Below are 19,650 nucleotides of genomic sequence, written 5' to 3'. Positions count from 1 at the left end.
GTTTGAATACAATCTAATAAATGGATAGCACAGGAAAGCTGAAACTTTGGCTCAGCAATGACATGTCTTGCCAAAGGAAAATGTGATTCACAGTCCCAGCAGAAATACTCTGTGTATGTCTTGGGGGCTGGGGGTGGGGGTTGCTAGTAATGATTTTATATTTAGGACGATGATACTGTGCTATCTGAATTTCTTCTCCAAATGCCTATAAGTCACAGGAATGGTGAAGATAATGACAATGAATTTTATACCAAACATATTTTAGTCATATTGGCACAAAACTTCACGCCCAGTAATCCTCCCTTAATTCTGGTTAGAGGGATAACTCCAGGAACAGTGAGACATGAAGAGGAACGTTGGCCATCACAGAGCCAGGGCTCTGGATTGCAGGGGGAGGGCTGCCCCAATCACATCGGCCCCTCCCTTTGCCTTCATTTCAGTGGGTCAATGAGGAAAAAAATGAAGACAGATGCATTCATGCACTAATGCCACTGGAAAGATTCCTAAATGACTAAAAGTGACAACTCTTTCAAAGCATTTGTTGAATAAAAACATTAAGTACAGGACTTCCCTGGTGGTTAAAGATTCTGCCTGCCAATGTAGAGGAAATGAGTTCCATCCCTGGTCTGGGAAGATCCCACAGGCCGCAGAGCCACTAACCCTGTGAGCACCACGGCTGCTGAAGCCCGTGCACCTAGAGCCCGTGCTCTGCAACCAGAGGAGCCACAGCAGTGAGCAGCCCGTGCGCCCCACCATCAGAGAAAGCCTGGGCAGCAACCAAGACCCAGCACAGCAAAAAGTAAAGCAAAAAACCAGTGACTACAAAGCGGCAGAATTTTTTAAGAAAACCCTTAACTGGGCAGAAATGGAAAGAAAAGCATTCATTTTTCATAGCTCTGAAAAGTTAACTCATATTTCATAATCTTTTATAAATTTTGTGTACCACCACTGAGTGTATTAAAGAAGAGTAATTCTGCCTTCTGTGGAGTTAACTTTTCAGACAAATCCAACTGGGACAGAACAATCTGAACCAAACACAAAAGGATGATCAAAGAAAGTGTCACCATCAGGAAGACTCGAGATATGACCCGGAGTTCTTTAGGGCTCGGCCCGAGGAGTGACTACCCTCAACTCTACACTTTCTCTCTAGACAATCTCATCCACAGCTCATGATTTCAATCACTTTCTACATGTGCACAAGTCTCAGATGTGTATGTAGAGCCCAGACCCCTCCTTTGAGCTCCTGACCCAAACCCCCAAACTGCTTCTTCAAAATCTCCACAGACACATTAAATTCCACACAGCCTAACATAAATTTATGGTCTTCCCTCTGCAAACGTCCTCCACACAGTAATGTTGACTACCATCCGACCGGATGCACAACCCCAAGTCCCCCGCCCTACCCAACCACTGCCACTAAGCATCTTCTCTGTTTCCATTCCAACCATCTCCCCTCATCCCCACAGTCGTCACTTTAGGCCCGGCCACCGCTGGCTCTCATGACTCACCTCCCTGCAACCACTACGGTCTCTTTCTGGTATTATTAATAATAGCATCTCCAACCCACAGGAAAGTCATCTTTTGAAGGCACAAATCTGATCACGTCATACCCCTACACAAAATCCTTCATTTTTCCCCTTTCCTCTTTAGAATGCAGACCAAAATCATATTAGGTTCTCAACCTAAGCCTTACTGACATTTGAACCAGAGAATTCTTTCTTGGCGGGGAGCTGTCCTGTGCACTGTGGCATTTTCAGCAATATCCCTGACCTCTCCCCACAAATGCCAGTAGTGACAGGCAAAAACATCCTCATACGTTGCCCACTGTCTTCTGTGGGACAAAGTCACTCGCTGTTGAAGGCCACCAGCCTACATGATCTGGCTCCTGCCTCTCCAGCTACTCTCCTCCTTGCTGTCCATGTCAGGGTTAACACTGCTATCCTGGAGGCACAACAATTAAGAGTGTAGGAGCCCAAGTACACTTATCAGCCTGACCCCTTTCTAGCTATGTGACCTTGAGCAAGTTACCTCACTTCTCCATGCCCTGGATTCACCATGGATAAAATGAGAACAGCAGACCACCCCACAGAGTTATCAAGAGGATTAAGTCTGTTTAAAGGGCTCAGAAAAGTGCCTGGTACATAATTAGAGCTCAGCAAAAGTCAGCTGGTGCTATTCCTTGAATTCTCCATATCTTTTGGCCTCAGAAGCTTGTCCCATGTTCTTCCCACTGACGGTAAAGCTCTTCCTGGAATCTGACAGCTCCTCCTAAATCATTCCACTCCTCCTTCAAAACTCAACTGAAAGGGCACTTCCTCAGGGAAGCCTTCACAAAGCCATTAAACATGTCAAGTCTCCCATCACACTCTTCAATAAAATCATTTACTGTTCACTCAAAGCACTTAGCATGGCTGTAAATAAATATATTATTACGTTTGCTAAATTTTAAGAATGCCACTGGTTGTAACATACACTGACAACCACAGCTTTCAAGACAGAAATTACAATATTAAATGTAGACATTAATTTTAGGGTCAATTTTTTCCTCTAGCATCTAAGCTCTACAAGGGAAATGACCACATTAGACCTGTCCATCCCATGTCCTTACCTAACACAGCACCTATGAGAGTAGATGCCCAATAAACATTTACTAAATGAATGACATTCAAAATTCATGTTTCTAAAAAAACCCACTTTATTCTTAAATGAAAAATGGTACTAATACCCATAATCATTATTGATTATGGAAATTCTTTGCATTTTAAAAAACTGCTATCCTTGACAAAAGTTTTTCATCCTTAATTCAACACTGCCTAAAAATGAACAGATGACTAGAACAAAACAGCAAAATAACTATGAGGAAATCATTAGCTCTATCAAGCTATCGTGGCTGTTATTCCATAAAACAGTAATACTGGACAGTATTTTTTAAACTAAGCACAGTTCTTCCCTTTGTATCCTTCTTCTCAGGCTGCTAATCCATAATCAAATTTCTGGTTCTCATTACTAGATGGCTGGAATCTACCATTTTAGGCAGCAAAATAATAAAATCCAACCAACTGTCCATCAACAGATAAATGGATAAAGAAAATGCAATACGTACATACGATGGACTATCATTTATCCATAAAAGAAGGAATTAAGTTCTTTAAAATGGAAGAAAAAGAGGAATGAAGTTCTGACACTTGCTACAACATGGATGAATCTTGAAGACATTACGCTAAGGCATTAAGCCAGAAACAAGAGGACAAATATTGTATAATTCCAATTATATGAAATATCTAGAATTAGACAAATTCATAGGGACATAAAGTAAATTAGAGGTTACCAGGGGCTGAAAGAGGGGGCAAAGGACTTATTGCTTAATGGTTACAGAACTTCTGTCTGGGGTGATGAAAAGATTTTTGAAATAGACAGTGGTGATGGTTACACATATTTTGACCACAGCCTAAATTTGACCATGACTAAAAAAAATTAGTCATGTAAAAACCATTGAATGGTATGCTTCAAATGAATTACATGTTATGTGAATTATATCTCAATAAAGCTAGTGTTAAAAAAAAAAAATGAAATCCGAACGTTCTAGCAGTGACAAATGGTAAACAGCCATAGAGCTTCCTTTTATCCTCAGTATTACAAATGGGTGTGCACACAGAATATGTTTACATGCAGACTCTGCTCAACATGACAGTCTCTCTAACTCCTATAAAAGATCAGTTTCTATGCTTGTCATTGATTCTGCTTTTTAATTTATTTTCTTTTGGCTATGTCGGGTCTCAGTTGTGGCATGACGGATCTTTGACCTTTGTTGTGCTTGTAGGATCTTTTTTTTTTAAGTTGCAGCACGTGTGAACACTTGGCTGCGGCATATGGGATCTAGTTCCCTGACTAGGGATGGAACCCAGGCCCCCTGCATTGGGAGTGCAGAGTCTTAGCCACTGGACCGCCAGGTAAGTCACTGTCAATGATTATTTAGATTTAAGAGAATTGTGCAAGATGAGTATGAATTTTGAGGGGGTCCTGAATCTCAAAAGAAATCACAGAATTTTAGAACCAGAAAGATTTTCAGATCATCAGGTTCAAAAATAAGCAACATTCTGATGACTTTCATTTGAAGGGAAGTGCAGAAAACATGTTTTCTTCATCATTTCAGCTCTACAACAAGGAAAGGAGTAATATTCCAAGCTTCAGTGATGCCATAATCAGACTGCCTGCAGACCCTTCAAGACCCTTCTACTTCTCAGAAACACTCACTGTAACACTCACGAAACTGACTGTGGTAAGGCGGCATAACTGGCTTTCATCCTTCCCCATCCTTCTCCCTTTCAGAGGCTAGCTGCCTAAGGGTCCCCAGTTTGATACACTCTGTGCTTTTAGGTAATTTTCACTGACAGGCAACTCTCCAACTGCATTTTCCCCAAACCTGTGGGACAATCAAAGTCACACAAGCAGGAAAGGTTATAAGCATCCAGATGGGCCTTCTGACACCCCAGAGAACCTGCTGGGACCTCCCCTAACACCTGCTCTCACGAGCGCCGTGAGAGACGTGCCCTCCCAAGAGAGCAGCAACACACCCACCACCGCACGGCAGGACTTCTAGATCCATCCATACCCCTCCTTCACAGAGAAGTCTTCAAACATTCCAACATTTTCGAAAATCTATCCAGGTTTTACAAGATAAAAAGAATCCTGGAGATCGATGGTGATGACGGTTGCACACGTGACTGTATTTAAACCCACAGAACTGCACACTTAAAAATGGTTACAGTGGGCAATCTTATGAGTATTTTATAACAATTTTTAAAACGCTCTCAGTTCTGCATATTAGCACGCAAATTATTCAGTGTGCAGAACACAATCATGCCCCTTTTTCCTTTTCTTCTCCTTCCCTCTAGTTGTCTGATTTGGTGCCAACTGAGATGCATGGAAACTTGAAAGAAAGTAAGTAGGAGGAAAAAGAAGCTATTTTTGTTTATTTATGGCATGCCCTATCTGCCTCAAAAAGCAATTTGAAGTGAGGAAAGACAAATTAAACTCTTAAGATTAAACTTTAAAAAAAAATTAAGCTATTTGTCATTTTCAGTTGTTACGAGGGTTCTGTTAGTTTTTATTCCTAACCCAAGGCATTTGCGTGTGTGTGTGTGTGTGTGTGTGTGTGTGTGTAAGGATGATCCTATCAGAGAAAATAAAAATTGGGGACTATCTATGAATGCCAACCGTTCAACGTATGAATGGACAATAGAGAACTGGCTATTAAAACTTGAAAGAGAAAAAAGAATCACAAAGGATATACGAAAGAATTATTAAGACTACTAAACCTATTTCCTCTAAAGTTTCACAACAACCGCATCACACTTTAGGCATTCATTCTTGCAAATAAAGTCTTGAACCTTAAAAGTAAAAACTAGTCCTTTTAAGTTTCAGGTTTAAGCTGACCAGATTATTAGAGTTGGAATATTCATGTTCAGAGTTCGGAAGACAGAAATGAAAACTAGGAATAGTGGCCTCTTAAACTTTTTATAAAAATAATTATTGTAACTTTAAATATAATAACTGGATTAAACTTAGTTATTTCATAGCAAAGTAATAACGTACAGGGAGGAAACAACCTGTAAGTATAAAAAACTGATCATCCCAGATGGGTTCTTCTGTGTACTTTGCTTCATGGTTCCCATGACTGGCCCAGGAAGGAGTATGTTTGTGTATCTGTATGCATGTGTGCACATGCATGTGTATCTGTGTGTGTGTGCATTTAAATACAAACCTGTAAGCTCATCCTCACAGATTCAGATTTAGCAAGTATGGGGTAAGGCCTGGTAATCTGTATACTGAAAAAGCAACCTGAGAGATTCTGATGATCAACCATGTTTAGAGTACTTATCTTAAATAATTTTTTGCAAAAGAATATTTTACTTCTTACTTCCTATTTCAACTTATTAAGAAGCAACAAAATAGCCTACTGCAACTCTAACACCATGGTAAAGTTTACATGCACTATTTAAATGTGACAACAGTTCTATAATAGGAAAGGAAAGTGAAGTCGCTCAGTCGTGTCCGACTCTTTGCGACCCTGTGGACTGTAGCCCACCAGGCTCCTCCGTCCATGGGATTCTCCAGGCAAGAATACTGGAATGGGTTGCCATTTCCTTCTCCAGGGGATCTTCCCGACCCAGGGATCGAACCCAGGTCTCCTGCATTGTGGACAGATGCTTTAACCTCTGAGCCACCTGGGAAGCCCCTATTATTCCCGTTTTACAGTTGAGGAAACTGAAGTACACAGTAGTTACTTAACAAGATTGCTTAACCAGCAATGAGTACAGCCAGAATTTAAAGCCATGCTTGTAACTCTCCAAAGCCCAGCTCTTCTAGAAGCAGTATGATTTGGAAGAATGAACAACAGCTTCAAAAGCTGAGTTTGAGTCCCAGTTTTGATACCTTTCAGACATTAATCGCTCAGTTTCATCTGTTTCCTCATTTGTAACTAAGGCTAATAACAACAATCTCTCCTGGGCTTACCTGGTGGCTCAGTGGTAAAGAATCTACCTGCCAATGCAGGAGACAAGAGTTCAACCCCTGATCAGGGAAGCCCCCACATACTGTGGAGCAACTAAGCCCATGTGCCACAACTTTTAAGCCTGTGCTCTAGAGCCTGCAAGCCGCAACTACTGAGCCCCCATGCCGCAACTACTGAGCCCCCATTCCACAACTACTTAAGTCTGCACACCCTAGAGCCTGTGCTCTGCAACAAGAGACACCACGAGAAGCCCGTGAACTGCAGCTAGAGAGTAGCCCTCACTCGCTGCAGCTAGAGAAAAAGCCCTCACAGCAACAAAGACCCAGCACAGTCAAAATTAAATTTAAAAAAAAAAAAAAAAAAAAAAAAATTTTTTTTTAAATGAAGAGTGTCTGTCCACTTGAAATGGCAGTCTTTAAAAAAAAAAACTTCTATCCTAACTTATAGGGTTATTTTGAGAATCAAGATGTGATTTGATTTAAAATCATGAAAACCTACAGAAAAACAAACTATTAATGGAGAAGATGGAGAACACTAAAAACAGCATGGCACAGACTTCATTTGAATTTGTTATTTGAATCCAAGTTCTGCTATTTCCTAGCTGTGTGACCTTAGGGAAGTTACTTGTTTTTTTCTGTGCAATCATTTCTTCATCTGTAAAATGGAGACTATAATAGAACCAATTTCACAATTCTGTGGAGATTAAATGAATTCAGTTCAATTCAGTTGCTCAGTCATGTCCAACTCTTTGCAACCCCATGGACAGCAGCATGCCAGGCCTCCCTGTCCATTACCAACTCATGTCCATCGAGTTGGTGATGCCATCCAACCATCTCATCCTGTTGTCCCCTTCTTCTCACGCCTTCAATCTTGCCCAGCATCAGGGTCTTTTCAAATGAGTCAGTTCTTCACATCAGGTGGCCAAAGTATTAGAGTTTCAGCTTCAGCATCAGTCCTTCCAATGAATATTCAGGACCGATCTCCTCTAGGATGGACTGGTTGGACCTCCTTGTAGTCCAAGGGACTCTCAAGAGTCTTCTCCAACACCACAGTTCAAAAGCATCAATTCTTCAGTGCTCAGCTTTCTTCACAGTCCAACTCTCACATCCATACATGACCACTGGAAAAACCATAGCCTTGACTAGACGGACCTTTGTTGACTAAGTAATGTCTCTGCTTTTGAATATAGTGTCTAGGTTGGTCATAACTTTCCTTCCAAGGAGTAAGCGTCTTTTAATTTCATGGCTGCAGTCACCACCTGCTGTGATTTTAGAGGCCCCCAAAATGAAGTTCATTTTAAATGCTTAGAAAAGTATTTGTCACATGGTAAGCACTCAATGGGAAAGACTAGGGATCTCTTCAAGAAAATCAGAGATACCAAAGGAACATTTCATGCAAAGATGAGCTCGATAAAGGACAGAAATGATATGGACCTAACAGAAGCAGAAGATATTAAGAAGAGATAGCAAGAATACACAGAAGAACTGTACAAAAAAGATCTTCATGACCCAGATAATCACAATGGTGTGATCACTGACCTAGAGCCAGACATCCTGGAATGTGAAGTCAAGTAGGCCTTAGAAAGCATCACTACGAACAAAGGTAGTGGAGGTGATGGAATTTCAGTGGAGCTATTCCAAATCCTGAAAGATGATGCTGTGAAAGTGCTGCACTCAATATGCCAGCAAATTTGGAAAACTCAGCAGTGGCCACAGGACTGGAAAAAGTCCGTTTTCATTCCAATCCCAAAGAAAGGCAATGCCAAACAATGCTCAAACTACCGCACAATTGCACTGATCTCACATGCTAGTAAAGTAATGCTCAAAATTCTCCAAGCCAGGCTTCAGCAATATGTGAACCGTGAACTTCCTGATGTGCAAGCTGGTTTTAGAAAAGGCAGAGAAACCAGAGATCAAATTGCCAACATCCGCTGGATCATGGAAAAAGCAAGAGAGTTCCAGAGAAACATTTATTTCTGCTTTATTGACTATGCCAAAGCCTTTGACTGTGTGGATCACAATAAACTGTGGAAAATTCTGAAAGAGATGGGAATACCAGACCACCTGACCTGCCTCTTGAGAAATTTGTATGCAGGTCAGGAAGCAACAGTTAGAACTGGACATGGAACAACAGACTGGTTCCAAATAGGAAAAGGAGTTCGTCAAGGCTGTATATTGTCACCCTGTTTATTTAACTTATATGCAGAGTACATCATGAGAAATGCTGGACTGGAAGAAACACAAGCTGGAATCAAGATTGCCGGGAGAAATATCAATAACCTCAGATATGCAGATGACACCACCCTTATGGCAGAAAGTGAAGAGGAACTAAAAAGCCTCTTGATGAAAGTGAAAGTGCAGAGTGAAGAAGTTGGCTTAAAGCTCAACATTCAGAAAACAAAGATCATGGCATCCGGTCCCACCACTTCATGGGAAATAGATGGGGAAACAGTGGAAAACAGTGTCAGACTTCATTTTTCTGGGCTCCAAAATCACTACAGATGGTGACTGCAGCCATGAAATTAAAAGACGCTTACTCCTTGGAAGGAAAGTTATGACCAACCTAGATAGCTTATTCAAAAGCAGAGACATTACTTTGCCAACAAAGGTTCGTCTAGTCAAGGCTATGGTTTTTCCAGTGGTCATGTATGGATGTGAGAGTTGGACTGTGAAGAAGGCTGAGCGCCGAAGAATTGATGCTTTTGAACTGTGGTGTTGGAGAAGACTCTTGAGAGTCCCTGGGACTGCAAGGAGATCCAACCAGTCCATTCTGAAGGAGATCAGCCCTGGGATTTCTTTGGAAGGAATGATGCTGAGGCTGAAACTCTAGTACTTTGGCCACCTCATGCGAAGAGTTGACTCACTGGAAAAGACTCTGATGCTGGGAGGGCTTGGGGGCAGGAGGAGAAGGGGACGACAGAGGATGAGATGGCTGGATGGCATCATTGACTCGATGGGCGTGGGTCTGAGTGAACTCCAGGAGTTGGTGATGGACAGGGAGGCCTGGCGTGCTGCGATTCATGGGGTCGCAAAGAGTCGGACACGACTGAGCGACTGATCTGATCTGATCTGAAGCACTCAAGGGTTAGATGCTTGAATGATACCCGATTTTGTAAATGAAGCATCATATCCAAAAAAAGAATTAAAATATCTAGTGACAGTACAGAAAAAGCCTAAAACATACTGGGATTTCCTCCCCTTATAGAAATCTGGGTATGTAAATCCCGTGGATTTTGGGATCAAATATTCTGAGTAGTTTCAATTTTCAACTAAACTGTGTGGCTTCCAAAATACTTCATTCAAGTAAATTCTTAAGATCACTGTAAAGTGTTAACTAATGCTTCATTTTTAAATATCTTTTTCCTTTTTATCTAAAACTATCTCACCAATTTTTAAAAATAATTTTGTTAAGGTATTATCACAGTTTTGTCATCAGATTTTAGAGAACTTCCCTCTGCCTCAAATATCCTCCTACAAAATTTGACTTTTAATTCAAAAGCTAAGTAGCTTACAAAAGGAAAAACGTAACAATGAGCTAAATGCAAAAAAAGTCTGTGTGATATGTCAAAAGGAAACAGCACTAGTTTTACATGAGTTATTTACTAAGAATAACAAAGAGGAAGTGATGAGGGAACATTTCGCACCCAAAGAATACAATCTGAAAATGCTCTAAGTGCTTCTCCTACCAGGCTAGTATATGATCAGGTCTGCAACTGCCGACACAGTCTGAAATAAAGTTGGCTCCTCACTGAGAAATCACAGCTGGGAGTTACCCAACATGTCCAATATGCAACAGGAAATGCTGCCCGAGATCTAATAGGTGACAGTTCTTTCGTTTTTTGTCCTTTTTTCTGAGTTGTCAACAAACCAAAACAAAAATGCTCCAGAAGCTCTATTACTAGCTAAAAGTTAAACACAAAAATTCCATTGCAGTTATTTAAAAAACTGCTAAGATGCTGAATCTGACCAGACACCAAATAAGGTCTGTTTCTGTCAACAATTATACAGTGCTTCCTGGAATATATTAATGGTAGAGCCCAAATGAGCATTTCTACAATAGAGCTATCTATCGTATCTTCAACATTCTAATTACCTTAAGCTTCAATAATGAAGATTAATTATAAATTTCAAAACATTAGGACAAGTCCCTGGAGGTCAACTAAACCACAAAAATAAAATGAAAAGTTAATTTTAGATAACTTGAATAAATACCCAAGTAAAGAGACAGTAACTGCATTTTATTCTAACACAATATTTTGGAGGTTGTATTTAACATCTAATTCACAGCAAACATTCTAAACTAGCTCAATGAATGAATATCTGTATTTCTCCCCCAGCACCTTTACAACATTCTCTTTCGTACAACTCAGTGGTGCGAGGGGTCTTCTAGACATACCTCTCTGGCAATGTTACTCAAAGCTTCATCTTCTGCAGAAAATCGGTCTTTCACAGGTGTCCTTTTCCTTCCAGAACCAGGAGTCCCCATCTTGTCTTCTAAATAGTCTTTAAACAATGAAATGTGACTTCACTGTTTTCAGCCCTGAGATAAAAAAGAAACAGAATAATTTAGGATGTTTCTCTTTATATAGTTTTAATACTCATTTATACTTTTAACAACGAGAAACTATATTTATGTATCAATTACTGAAATTAGTCACCACTTTGTCTTCCACCATCAGTTTTTTCCCAAATAAATTTTAGAATATTTAAATTTATACTAATTACTAAACCTCCTATGCTTTTCACCATATTATCCACAGCAATCTATGAGAACGTATTATATTAGCTTCAGAAAACTGCAAACAGTAATAATTTTACTTAAGTTTAAAATTACTAGAGCTATTTCTAAAATCTATTTCCATTCTAGAGAGAAAAAAACATTTCACAGAAGTCATTCAGCCTAAGACTTTGAGAGCACATATTCAAGGAAGTTTAATACAGAGCCTTAAAGCTACAAAGGCAAGTTGGCTTTTAGTGTAAATCAAGAAACAATTCCACTTAAACCACCGTTGTTGTATAGTGGCTAAGTTGTGACCAACTGCAACCCCACAGACTAGAGCCCTTCCGGTTCCTCTGTCAATGGGATTTTATAGGCAGAAATACTGGAGTGGGTTGCCATTTCCTTCTCCAGGAGATACTCCCGACCCAGGGATCGAACCTGCGCCTCCTGCATTGGCAGGTGGATTCTTAACCACTGAGCCACCAGGGAAGTTACCACATTAAAAAAAAAAATGTTTATTATTCTGCAATTAGCAATAAACAACAACATCTGCTGTTCAGTCTTTAAGTTGGGTCCAACTGTTTGTGATCCCATGGACTGCAGCGTGCCAGGCTTCCCTGTCCTTCACTTTCTCCTGGAGTTTGCTCAAACTCATGTCCATTGAGTCAGTGATAACTATCTAACCATCTCATCCTCTGCTGCCTCCTTCTCCTTTTGCCTTCAATCTTTCCCAGCATCAGGGTCTTTTCCAATGAGTTGGCTCCTCGCATCAGGTGGCTCAAGTACTGGAGCTTCAGCATCAGTTCTTCCAATGAATATTTAAGGTTGATTTCCTTTAGGATTGACTGGCTTGATCTCCCTGCTGTCCAAGGGACTCTAAAGAGTCTTCCCCAGCACCATAATTCAAAAGCATCAATTCTTCAGCGCTCAGCCTTCTTTACAGTCCAACTCTCACATCTGTATATGACTACTGGAAAAATCGTAGTTTTGACTATACGGATCTTTTGTCAGCAAGATGATGTCTCTGCTTTTCAATACATTGCCTATGTTTGTCATAGCTCTCCTTTCAAGGAGCAAGCATCTTTTAATTCTGTGGCTGCAGCCACTGTCTGCAGTGATTCTGGAGCCCAAGAAAATAAAGTCTGTCACTGTTTCCAATTTTTCCCCTTCTATTTGCCATGAAGTGATGGGACCAGATGCCATGATCTTAGTTTTCTGAATGTTGAGTTTTAAGCCAGCTTTTTCACTTTTGCCCTTCATGGATCACAGTCTTGTTGTGGCAAAGGCGCTTGCGTAACTAAATGAAACTGTGAGCCATGCTGTGTAGGGCCACCCAAGACGGATGGATCATAGTTGAGTGTTCTGACAAAACATGGTCAACTGGAGGAGAGAATGGCAAACTGCTCCAGTGTTCTTGGCTTGAGAACAAACCCATGAACAGTACGACAACTGACAACGTCTAGGGCAACAAACCCTGAATGCCTTCCATTGCCAGGGAGGTACTTTGGGAGGTGTTAAAAACACAGTGATGAACAAAACAGTGATGAGATAGGCCAATGACTAAGAATATGTCTATGGGTCTATTATTATTATAAAATAGATGTATTTTTACAAAGGAGAGAAGAAAAAAGTCATCTGCTAGGGTTAAATAACAAGGACGATAAAGACCATCTAACCTTTATAGCACAGGGTATTTGAAATTAAAGACATTAGTGAGAGAATGTATCCCAAATTACATGACTCCTTCTCTCCTATACACATTCCTGGGCATGTAACTTTTTAAATGAAATATCCATTCGTTTTTTCCTAGCTTTAACAAAATAAACTGGCGAGGGACTTCCCTGGTGGTTCAGTGGTTAAGAATCAGCCTTCTAGAATGCAGAAGACGCAAGTTTGAGCCCTGGAGGACTGGGATCCCACATGCCATGGAACAACCAAGCTCATGAGCCACACTACTGAAGCCCACAGGGCGTGACTAGAGAGCCTGTGCACAGCAACAAAAGATCCTGCGTGCTACAACCAAGACCCGACACAAGTAAACAAAATAAATAATAAATACATAAACCAGCAAAGTTTCATTTGATGACAAGCCACAAAGAAAATCTCAAGTAAGTTTGTCCTAATAGAATACACTACTGAATATATTAAAAGTATAAGTGACTTTAATGTATTGGAATGAACTTACTTGATCCAAGCAAAATAAAACAGAACTCATCAATTCATTCTGCCCAAAAAAGTTCTCTCTGATGAAAATTCAGGCCATTCCTAGCTTAGCTGACTCCGTTTTTTAATTCCTACACAGCTGCCTGCTATCTTTGTCAATCAGAATGAAGACTGATGATAGTTTTATTATTCTGCCATATAAAATATACCTCTATACAAGAAAGTCCATGCAGTCCATGGAGTTGCAAAGAGTCTGACATGACTGAGCATTTGAACTGATACAAGAAAAGGTTCATTTAAAAGGAAACAGAAGAAAAAAAAATAAGAATGTATATTGGAAGGCAGCACATGATTAAATCCTAGCCACCAATCAAGACAATTTCTGGAAAGCACAGACGGTTTTTTTTCCCCCCAGAAATCTGCCATCATTCTTAGCCTCAACACCGTTTTAAAGATCATTCACTTGTTTAATAGTAATGCTGTATAAACACTGGTCACCCACTGAGAGAAAAGCAGCATGCAACAGAAGGTTCTTTTTCAGACTGGAGTGACAATTTAGCTGATGCTCTGTGGGATCATCCAATATTTGCCCTTCAGCCAACTTTCCAAGGACTCGCTGAAAGACATTTCACAGAAGTGGGATACAAAACTTAGACATTTTCCAATTCCAGATACACAAAAATAATTAGAGAAGAAAAAAAGATTTGGCTGGAGCTGTAGCAAAGTTTAATAGTAGTTTTGTTAGAAGAGTGTTTTTTCTTTTTGATTCTCTAAAACTTCAATAGCATCGGGGGGAAAGAGATGCATTTAAAAATAAAAGCTTTCATATCAGAGAATAAACTGGCCCCAAAGTGGACTGCACCCAAATCAGGCCCAATATGCTACCCAGCGGAGACACGCTGTCTGACACCACCTCCAGTGGCATGCTTTTGAATAGAGGGTTTCTTTCTCCTCTTTTCCCATAATCCAATTTCCTTCTTTCTCAACTAATACACTGCCTTAGACCTTAGAGCTGCCAGGATATTCCTTAGCACACAGATTTACATAAATAATTATCTTTTCTAGGGGGCTTCCCTGGTGGCTCAGTGGTAAAGAATCCACCTGCCAAAGCAGGGGACATGGGTTCGAGCCCTGATCCAGGAAGATCCCCACATGCCATGGAGTATCTAAGCCCACGCGTCCTAACTGCTGAAGCCCGAGCGCCCTAGAGCCTGTGCTCTGCAACAAGAAAAGCCACTGCGATGAGAAGCAGTGCACTGCGACGAAGACCCAGCACCACCAAAAATAAACAAACAAAAATTTTTTAAAGAATTATCTTTTCTTAAAAATGCCTAAAAACCAAAACTGTTTCAACAAGCTCCAGGCTAAGCCACCCTGGGAAAAAGATGACAGCGAAAAGGACGGAGGCGCAGGATCACAGGGAGGAAGTGGAGACGACTTCCTGTCTCCCGTGTCCTCTGAGACCCATCTACAAGGACACCCAGGGGTTCTCACGCATAACTGGCCAGATCCCGCCACCTTTTTCACCTGCACGTGAGGCAGATCAGTCATTACCTATTTGAAAAAACAATTGAGGGCTTTTGAAAAAATTACATTGTTTGTATTCTGTAAGGAGACATCCTTACTGACATTAGAAAAATGTAAGGTTTTCAGTTCCTATGTAACCATCTTCTAATAACTCTAGAAGAGTCTACCTCACCGACAGGGGGAAACCTTAAAAGAAATAAGATTTCTGGCATAGACAATAGAAAACTACTTTCAATGAAATGACAAAATTAAAGATAGACTCGAAGGTGACCTCAAATGAATTATTTCCAGTTTCTGATTCTAAAGGATTCTAAAGTAAATTTCTATTCCAAGCAGGTTTTCTCAAGAACAGTTTTCTTTGGGAGCCATGTTAATTTCTTCCAGCTTTTCCTTAGTGTTATCAACCAAACCCAGAGCTAAACCTTTACACCCCCTGACAAGAACAAAACTGCCTGCATTTTTGTGAACTCCTTTATCCAATGTCAAGTTGATTTTCTCCAGATGGTTTTGTCATTAAGTATTTGTCTACCTAAAGGAAAGAATGGGTGCTGTAAAATATAAATCTTCCAAAACAGATATATCAATAAGGCTTTCTCTTCTCCAATAAGCTTCTCATGCAATACATTTCTGAAAAGTAGGCATTTTGCCACATTACGTGGCATTTCAATCATGATACGGTTCCCTTTTATGAGAACAGAATATCAGTGTGTCATATGCTAAATATAGCCCACGCAGATAGTTCTGTCTGGATCCTGATGGTTGCAGTTCCCTTATGTCCTAAGTATTGTATTTCATCATAGCAAATTCAACATACTGGTGTTAAGTCTTTTGTGTCAGCATTGTCATTACAGGTAACCCAAGTCCACACAACAAAACACTTGGTAGTTACTTATAAGCAAATCCCAGGATCCAGAATGGCTCCTGAACTGAAATTAGCAGCGACTGGAGCTGCTGCCAACTGGATAAGATTTAAAGCGAGAGGCTCTGAGCTGGTTGCATGACCAGTTGCTGCTCTGCTCTTCCCGCTGCCTATGCCTTCCTTTCTTCACCCAAAGAGCAGAAATAACAACTGTCCCCACTATCTGACATGGCTAATGTGAGCCTCAAGTGAGTTAAGATAAATGCAAGCACTTAGCAGACAAAATGTTTCAAGTGTCTTGAACTAACCAGCTCTTTTACATATTTAGCTTATGAAGCTGACAAAAGGGCATTCCTAGCCTTTCTTTAAAATTTTTTATTTTTAACTAAACAAAAGTATCCTCAAAATTGCTTCTACCAGTATGCTTCTTGTGATATCACTGGCCATGCTAAAAAACATTTTAAGGTACTCTGTGGTATTCGAAGTCTTTTTTGGAAAATCTGAATGAATAACAAGTTCAGAGGTATAACTGTATAATGCGTGTTAGTCACCTTATTAGAACACAAATTGACTTAGAAAGACAAAGGTCTTTAAATGGTACACTTAAGATCTGTGCATATATCTCTATGTAAATTCCACCTCAAAAGAAAAGGATCTTCAAACAAATTTTGAACTCTAGTCAACGATGCACATACTGAAACATTTAGAGTTGAAGTGTACTGATACCTTCTACTTATTTTGAAATGCATCCAAAAATAAAAAGGAATAATGGATAGAGAGAAGAATGGAGAAAGGACTATATGGGTGACAACATATAATAAAATATTAATAGTAGAATCCAGGTGGTAGGTACAAGAGTGTTCACAGACCTCTGTCAACTTTTTTTTTTTAAGCCGTGCCACGCAGCTTGCAAGATCTTAGTTCCCTGACCAGAAATCAAACCTGGGCCCTGCAGTGAAAGTGTGGAGTCCTAACTACTGGACCACCAGGGAGTTCCCTCAACTTTTTTGTATGTTTGAGATTTTTTATAATAAAGTGCTGGGAAAAAAGTAACTGGTTGACAAAGGTAGATGACTACATGAACAAAAGGCATGGCAACTGGGAATTGCAATTAAAAAATCTTGCTTTGAAATAAAAAGGAAGGCAGAGGTAATCGTAGTATAGAAGAATACAGGTAGTTATGCACACATTAGGAAAATTATGGGGAAAGGAGAGAAGATGAATTCCTGGACTAAAAGAGGGAAAAAAAAAAAAAAGAGGAAAAAAAAGAGGAGGAGGGGGAAGGGCACAAAGAGCAGGGGGAGGAGAGGGGGAAAGAAGAAAAGAAAAAAAGCAAGCAAGCAAGGGAGGGATTGCAGAGACATCAATTCTGAAATATCTAGATAAGACCATTACACAGAACCCACAAAAGCAACAAAAGGAACACCCAGAACTTGAGGCAGAGTAAAAAATGAAAAATACATATATGAGGCAAAACTGGAGGGCCTGGCAGGACAAAGAAAGATAGATACTAAACACAAACTAAATCTCAGGAAAAGTATCAGAACCTATAATGGTTAATTTAAACTCATCTTTTATAAAATACAATGCCTATAAAAGGTCAAAGACTTGTATAGTCACATCTCCTACTTCCACATTCAGTCCTCCTAAGAATTACCAAAAATGTTTTTTAAAGTCTAATATTTTGAATACATAGTATTCTTATATACCCAATACAACCAATAATCTTTCCATTTCCTCTTTTCATAAGAGTACATGCCAGGGGCGAACTTCCTTCCTTGCTAACAATGTTATTCAATAAATGAACTCTAATGGGCTGTACAGAGAAGGCAATGGCACCCTACTCCAGTACTCTTGCCTGGAAAATCCCATGGGCAGAGGAGCCTGGTGGGCTGCAGTCCATGGGGTCGCGAAGAGTTGGACATGACTGAGCGACTTCACTTTCACTTTTCACTTTCATGCATTGGAGAAGGACATGGCAACCCACTCCAGTGTTCTTGCCTGGAGAATCCCAGGGACAGGGGAGCCTGGTGGGCTGCCGTCTATGGGGTCGCACCGAGTCGGACACGACTGAAGTGACTTAGCAGCAGCAGCAGCAGCAGCAATGGGCTGTATGTTCAACATGATTTATAATTAATACTACATCAACTGTGCAGAACCTAAATCAGGAAGATGTACTCTTACCAACAACTGCATTCTCAGCTTGCCTTAAGAAGTAAATCATGTCCAAGTAGTACCATTTGAATGGACTCCTTTCCCCACATCTTTAATTATCTCAAATGTATGGTCACATGTTCAGAGACTGAATGGGAAGGAGAGAGAAAATTATATACAATTGAAGATAGGTCCCACTTAAAAGTGTGAAATAAAGCAGAAAACAAGAAAAAAGCAGAAGTACTAGGGTTAAAAACAGAAGCTCAGGTGACAAAAAAAACCCAAACAAAAGTGATAAAACCCCAAAGAAAAGAAAAATGTAGAAGTGTGAAATAAGGATATGATTTTCTAATGTAATATGAAGGAGATTCTAAAATTAGGAAATTTTAATAAAAGAAATCATATACCTTTAATTTTCCCCCTTTCAATGAAGATCTACTGAAAATTTGCAAGGCACTACGTGCATACTAATCATTGCCTTTTAAGTGGAAGAAAGAGTACAATAGGAAAATTAAAATCATAAAGAGGTCAGAGATAATGTAGCTATACCATTTTAATGTATTCTTTTTTTTAATCAAATAATTAATTTATTTATTGGCCACACTGCAGGGCATGTGGGAACTTAGTTCCCTGAGCAGAGATCAAACTCATGCCCCGTGCAGCAGAAGTGAGAGTCTTAAACCACTGGACATCAGGGAAGTCCTGTCTACATATCCTTTCTCACTATTCAGAGAATGGTGTTCTCTGAAGCACAAAGGTTTTTATTTTGAGGAAGTCAATTCACCTTTTTTTTTCTTTTAAGACTTTGATGGTGCATAGCTAAGAAAGCACTGTCCACCCCAAGGTGACAAAGATTTACTCCATTTTCTTCTAAGAGTTTTATAGCTTTAGCTTTTACATAATCCATTCTAAGTTTTTTTTTTTATATGGTGTGATGCAGGGATCCAGCTTCATTCTTTTGCATGTGGATATCTACTTTTTCCAATACCATTTGTTTAAAAGACAGTTCTTTCCCTCCTGAACTGTCTCAGTACCCTTGTTAAAAATAAACTGAATATAAAAGTAAAGGTTTATTTCTGGCCCCACAATTCCATTCCATTGATTAATATGTATATCCTTATGCCAGTATTACACTGTCTTGATTACTGTAGCTTTAAAGTAAGTTTTAAAATTAGGAAGTATGAGCCCTCCAACTTTGTTCCTCTTTGAGATTGTATTGCTGTTCATGACTGTTCTGGGTCCCTTATCTTGCCATACAAATTTTAAGATGGGCATGTATTTCTGCACCAAAAATTGAATTCTGCACTGTCCAAGATCAATTTGTACAGCAGTGTCATCTTAACAATATTAATATTCCAAAACATGAACATGGAATGTCTTGCCATTTATACAGATCTTCTTTAATTTCTTTCTCCAGTATTTTGTGATTTTCAATGAACAAGTCTTGAACTATTTAAATTTCTTTTCCCATCACAAGGGTCATTTTAAAGATCAAGATAGATATATTGAGTATATTTTTATAAACTGTAAAATGTTTCAGAAATATAAGGTGTAACTGATACCAAAAAAAAAAAAATCTGAAATCACAATAGCAAAAGAGGTGACAAAGCAAAACTCAGAAGTAAATCCCGTGGCTAAAGTTAATCTCAGTTGAGCCACAAGTGGGTGGGTAGGTGGGTGGGGAGCTGTGTATTTTCAAACATAAATCTAACCC

At 39.7% G+C, this 19,650-nt stretch overlaps 1 protein-coding gene across 22 annotated transcripts in view; it reads right to left on the bottom strand.

The window, feature by feature from the left end:
- LRRFIP2 (LRR binding FLII interacting protein 2) overlaps nt 1-19,650 on the bottom strand; it is a 197,413-nt gene that overhangs the window by 74,752 nt on the left and 103,011 nt on the right. For all 22 annotated transcript variants that reach the window (XM_055558732.1, XM_055558731.1, XM_055558737.1 and 19 more), the window contains one exon: nt 10,910-11,053. In XM_055558732.1, the coding sequence (XP_055414707.1) occupies nt 10,910-10,999 (90 nt within the window). In that variant the 5' untranslated portion in view covers nt 11,000-11,053. The remainder of the gene's footprint in view (nt 1-10,909; nt 11,054-19,650) is intronic.

Source organism: Bubalus kerabau, chromosome 20 (genome assembly GCF_029407905.1).
Source record: "Bubalus kerabau isolate K-KA32 ecotype Philippines breed swamp buffalo chromosome 20, PCC_UOA_SB_1v2, whole genome shotgun sequence".
Taxonomy (NCBI): Eukaryota; Metazoa; Chordata; class Mammalia; order Artiodactyla; family Bovidae; genus Bubalus; species Bubalus kerabau.
Note: the sequence above shows the minus strand (reverse complement) of the source record. Positions and strands in the feature narration are given on the sequence as shown.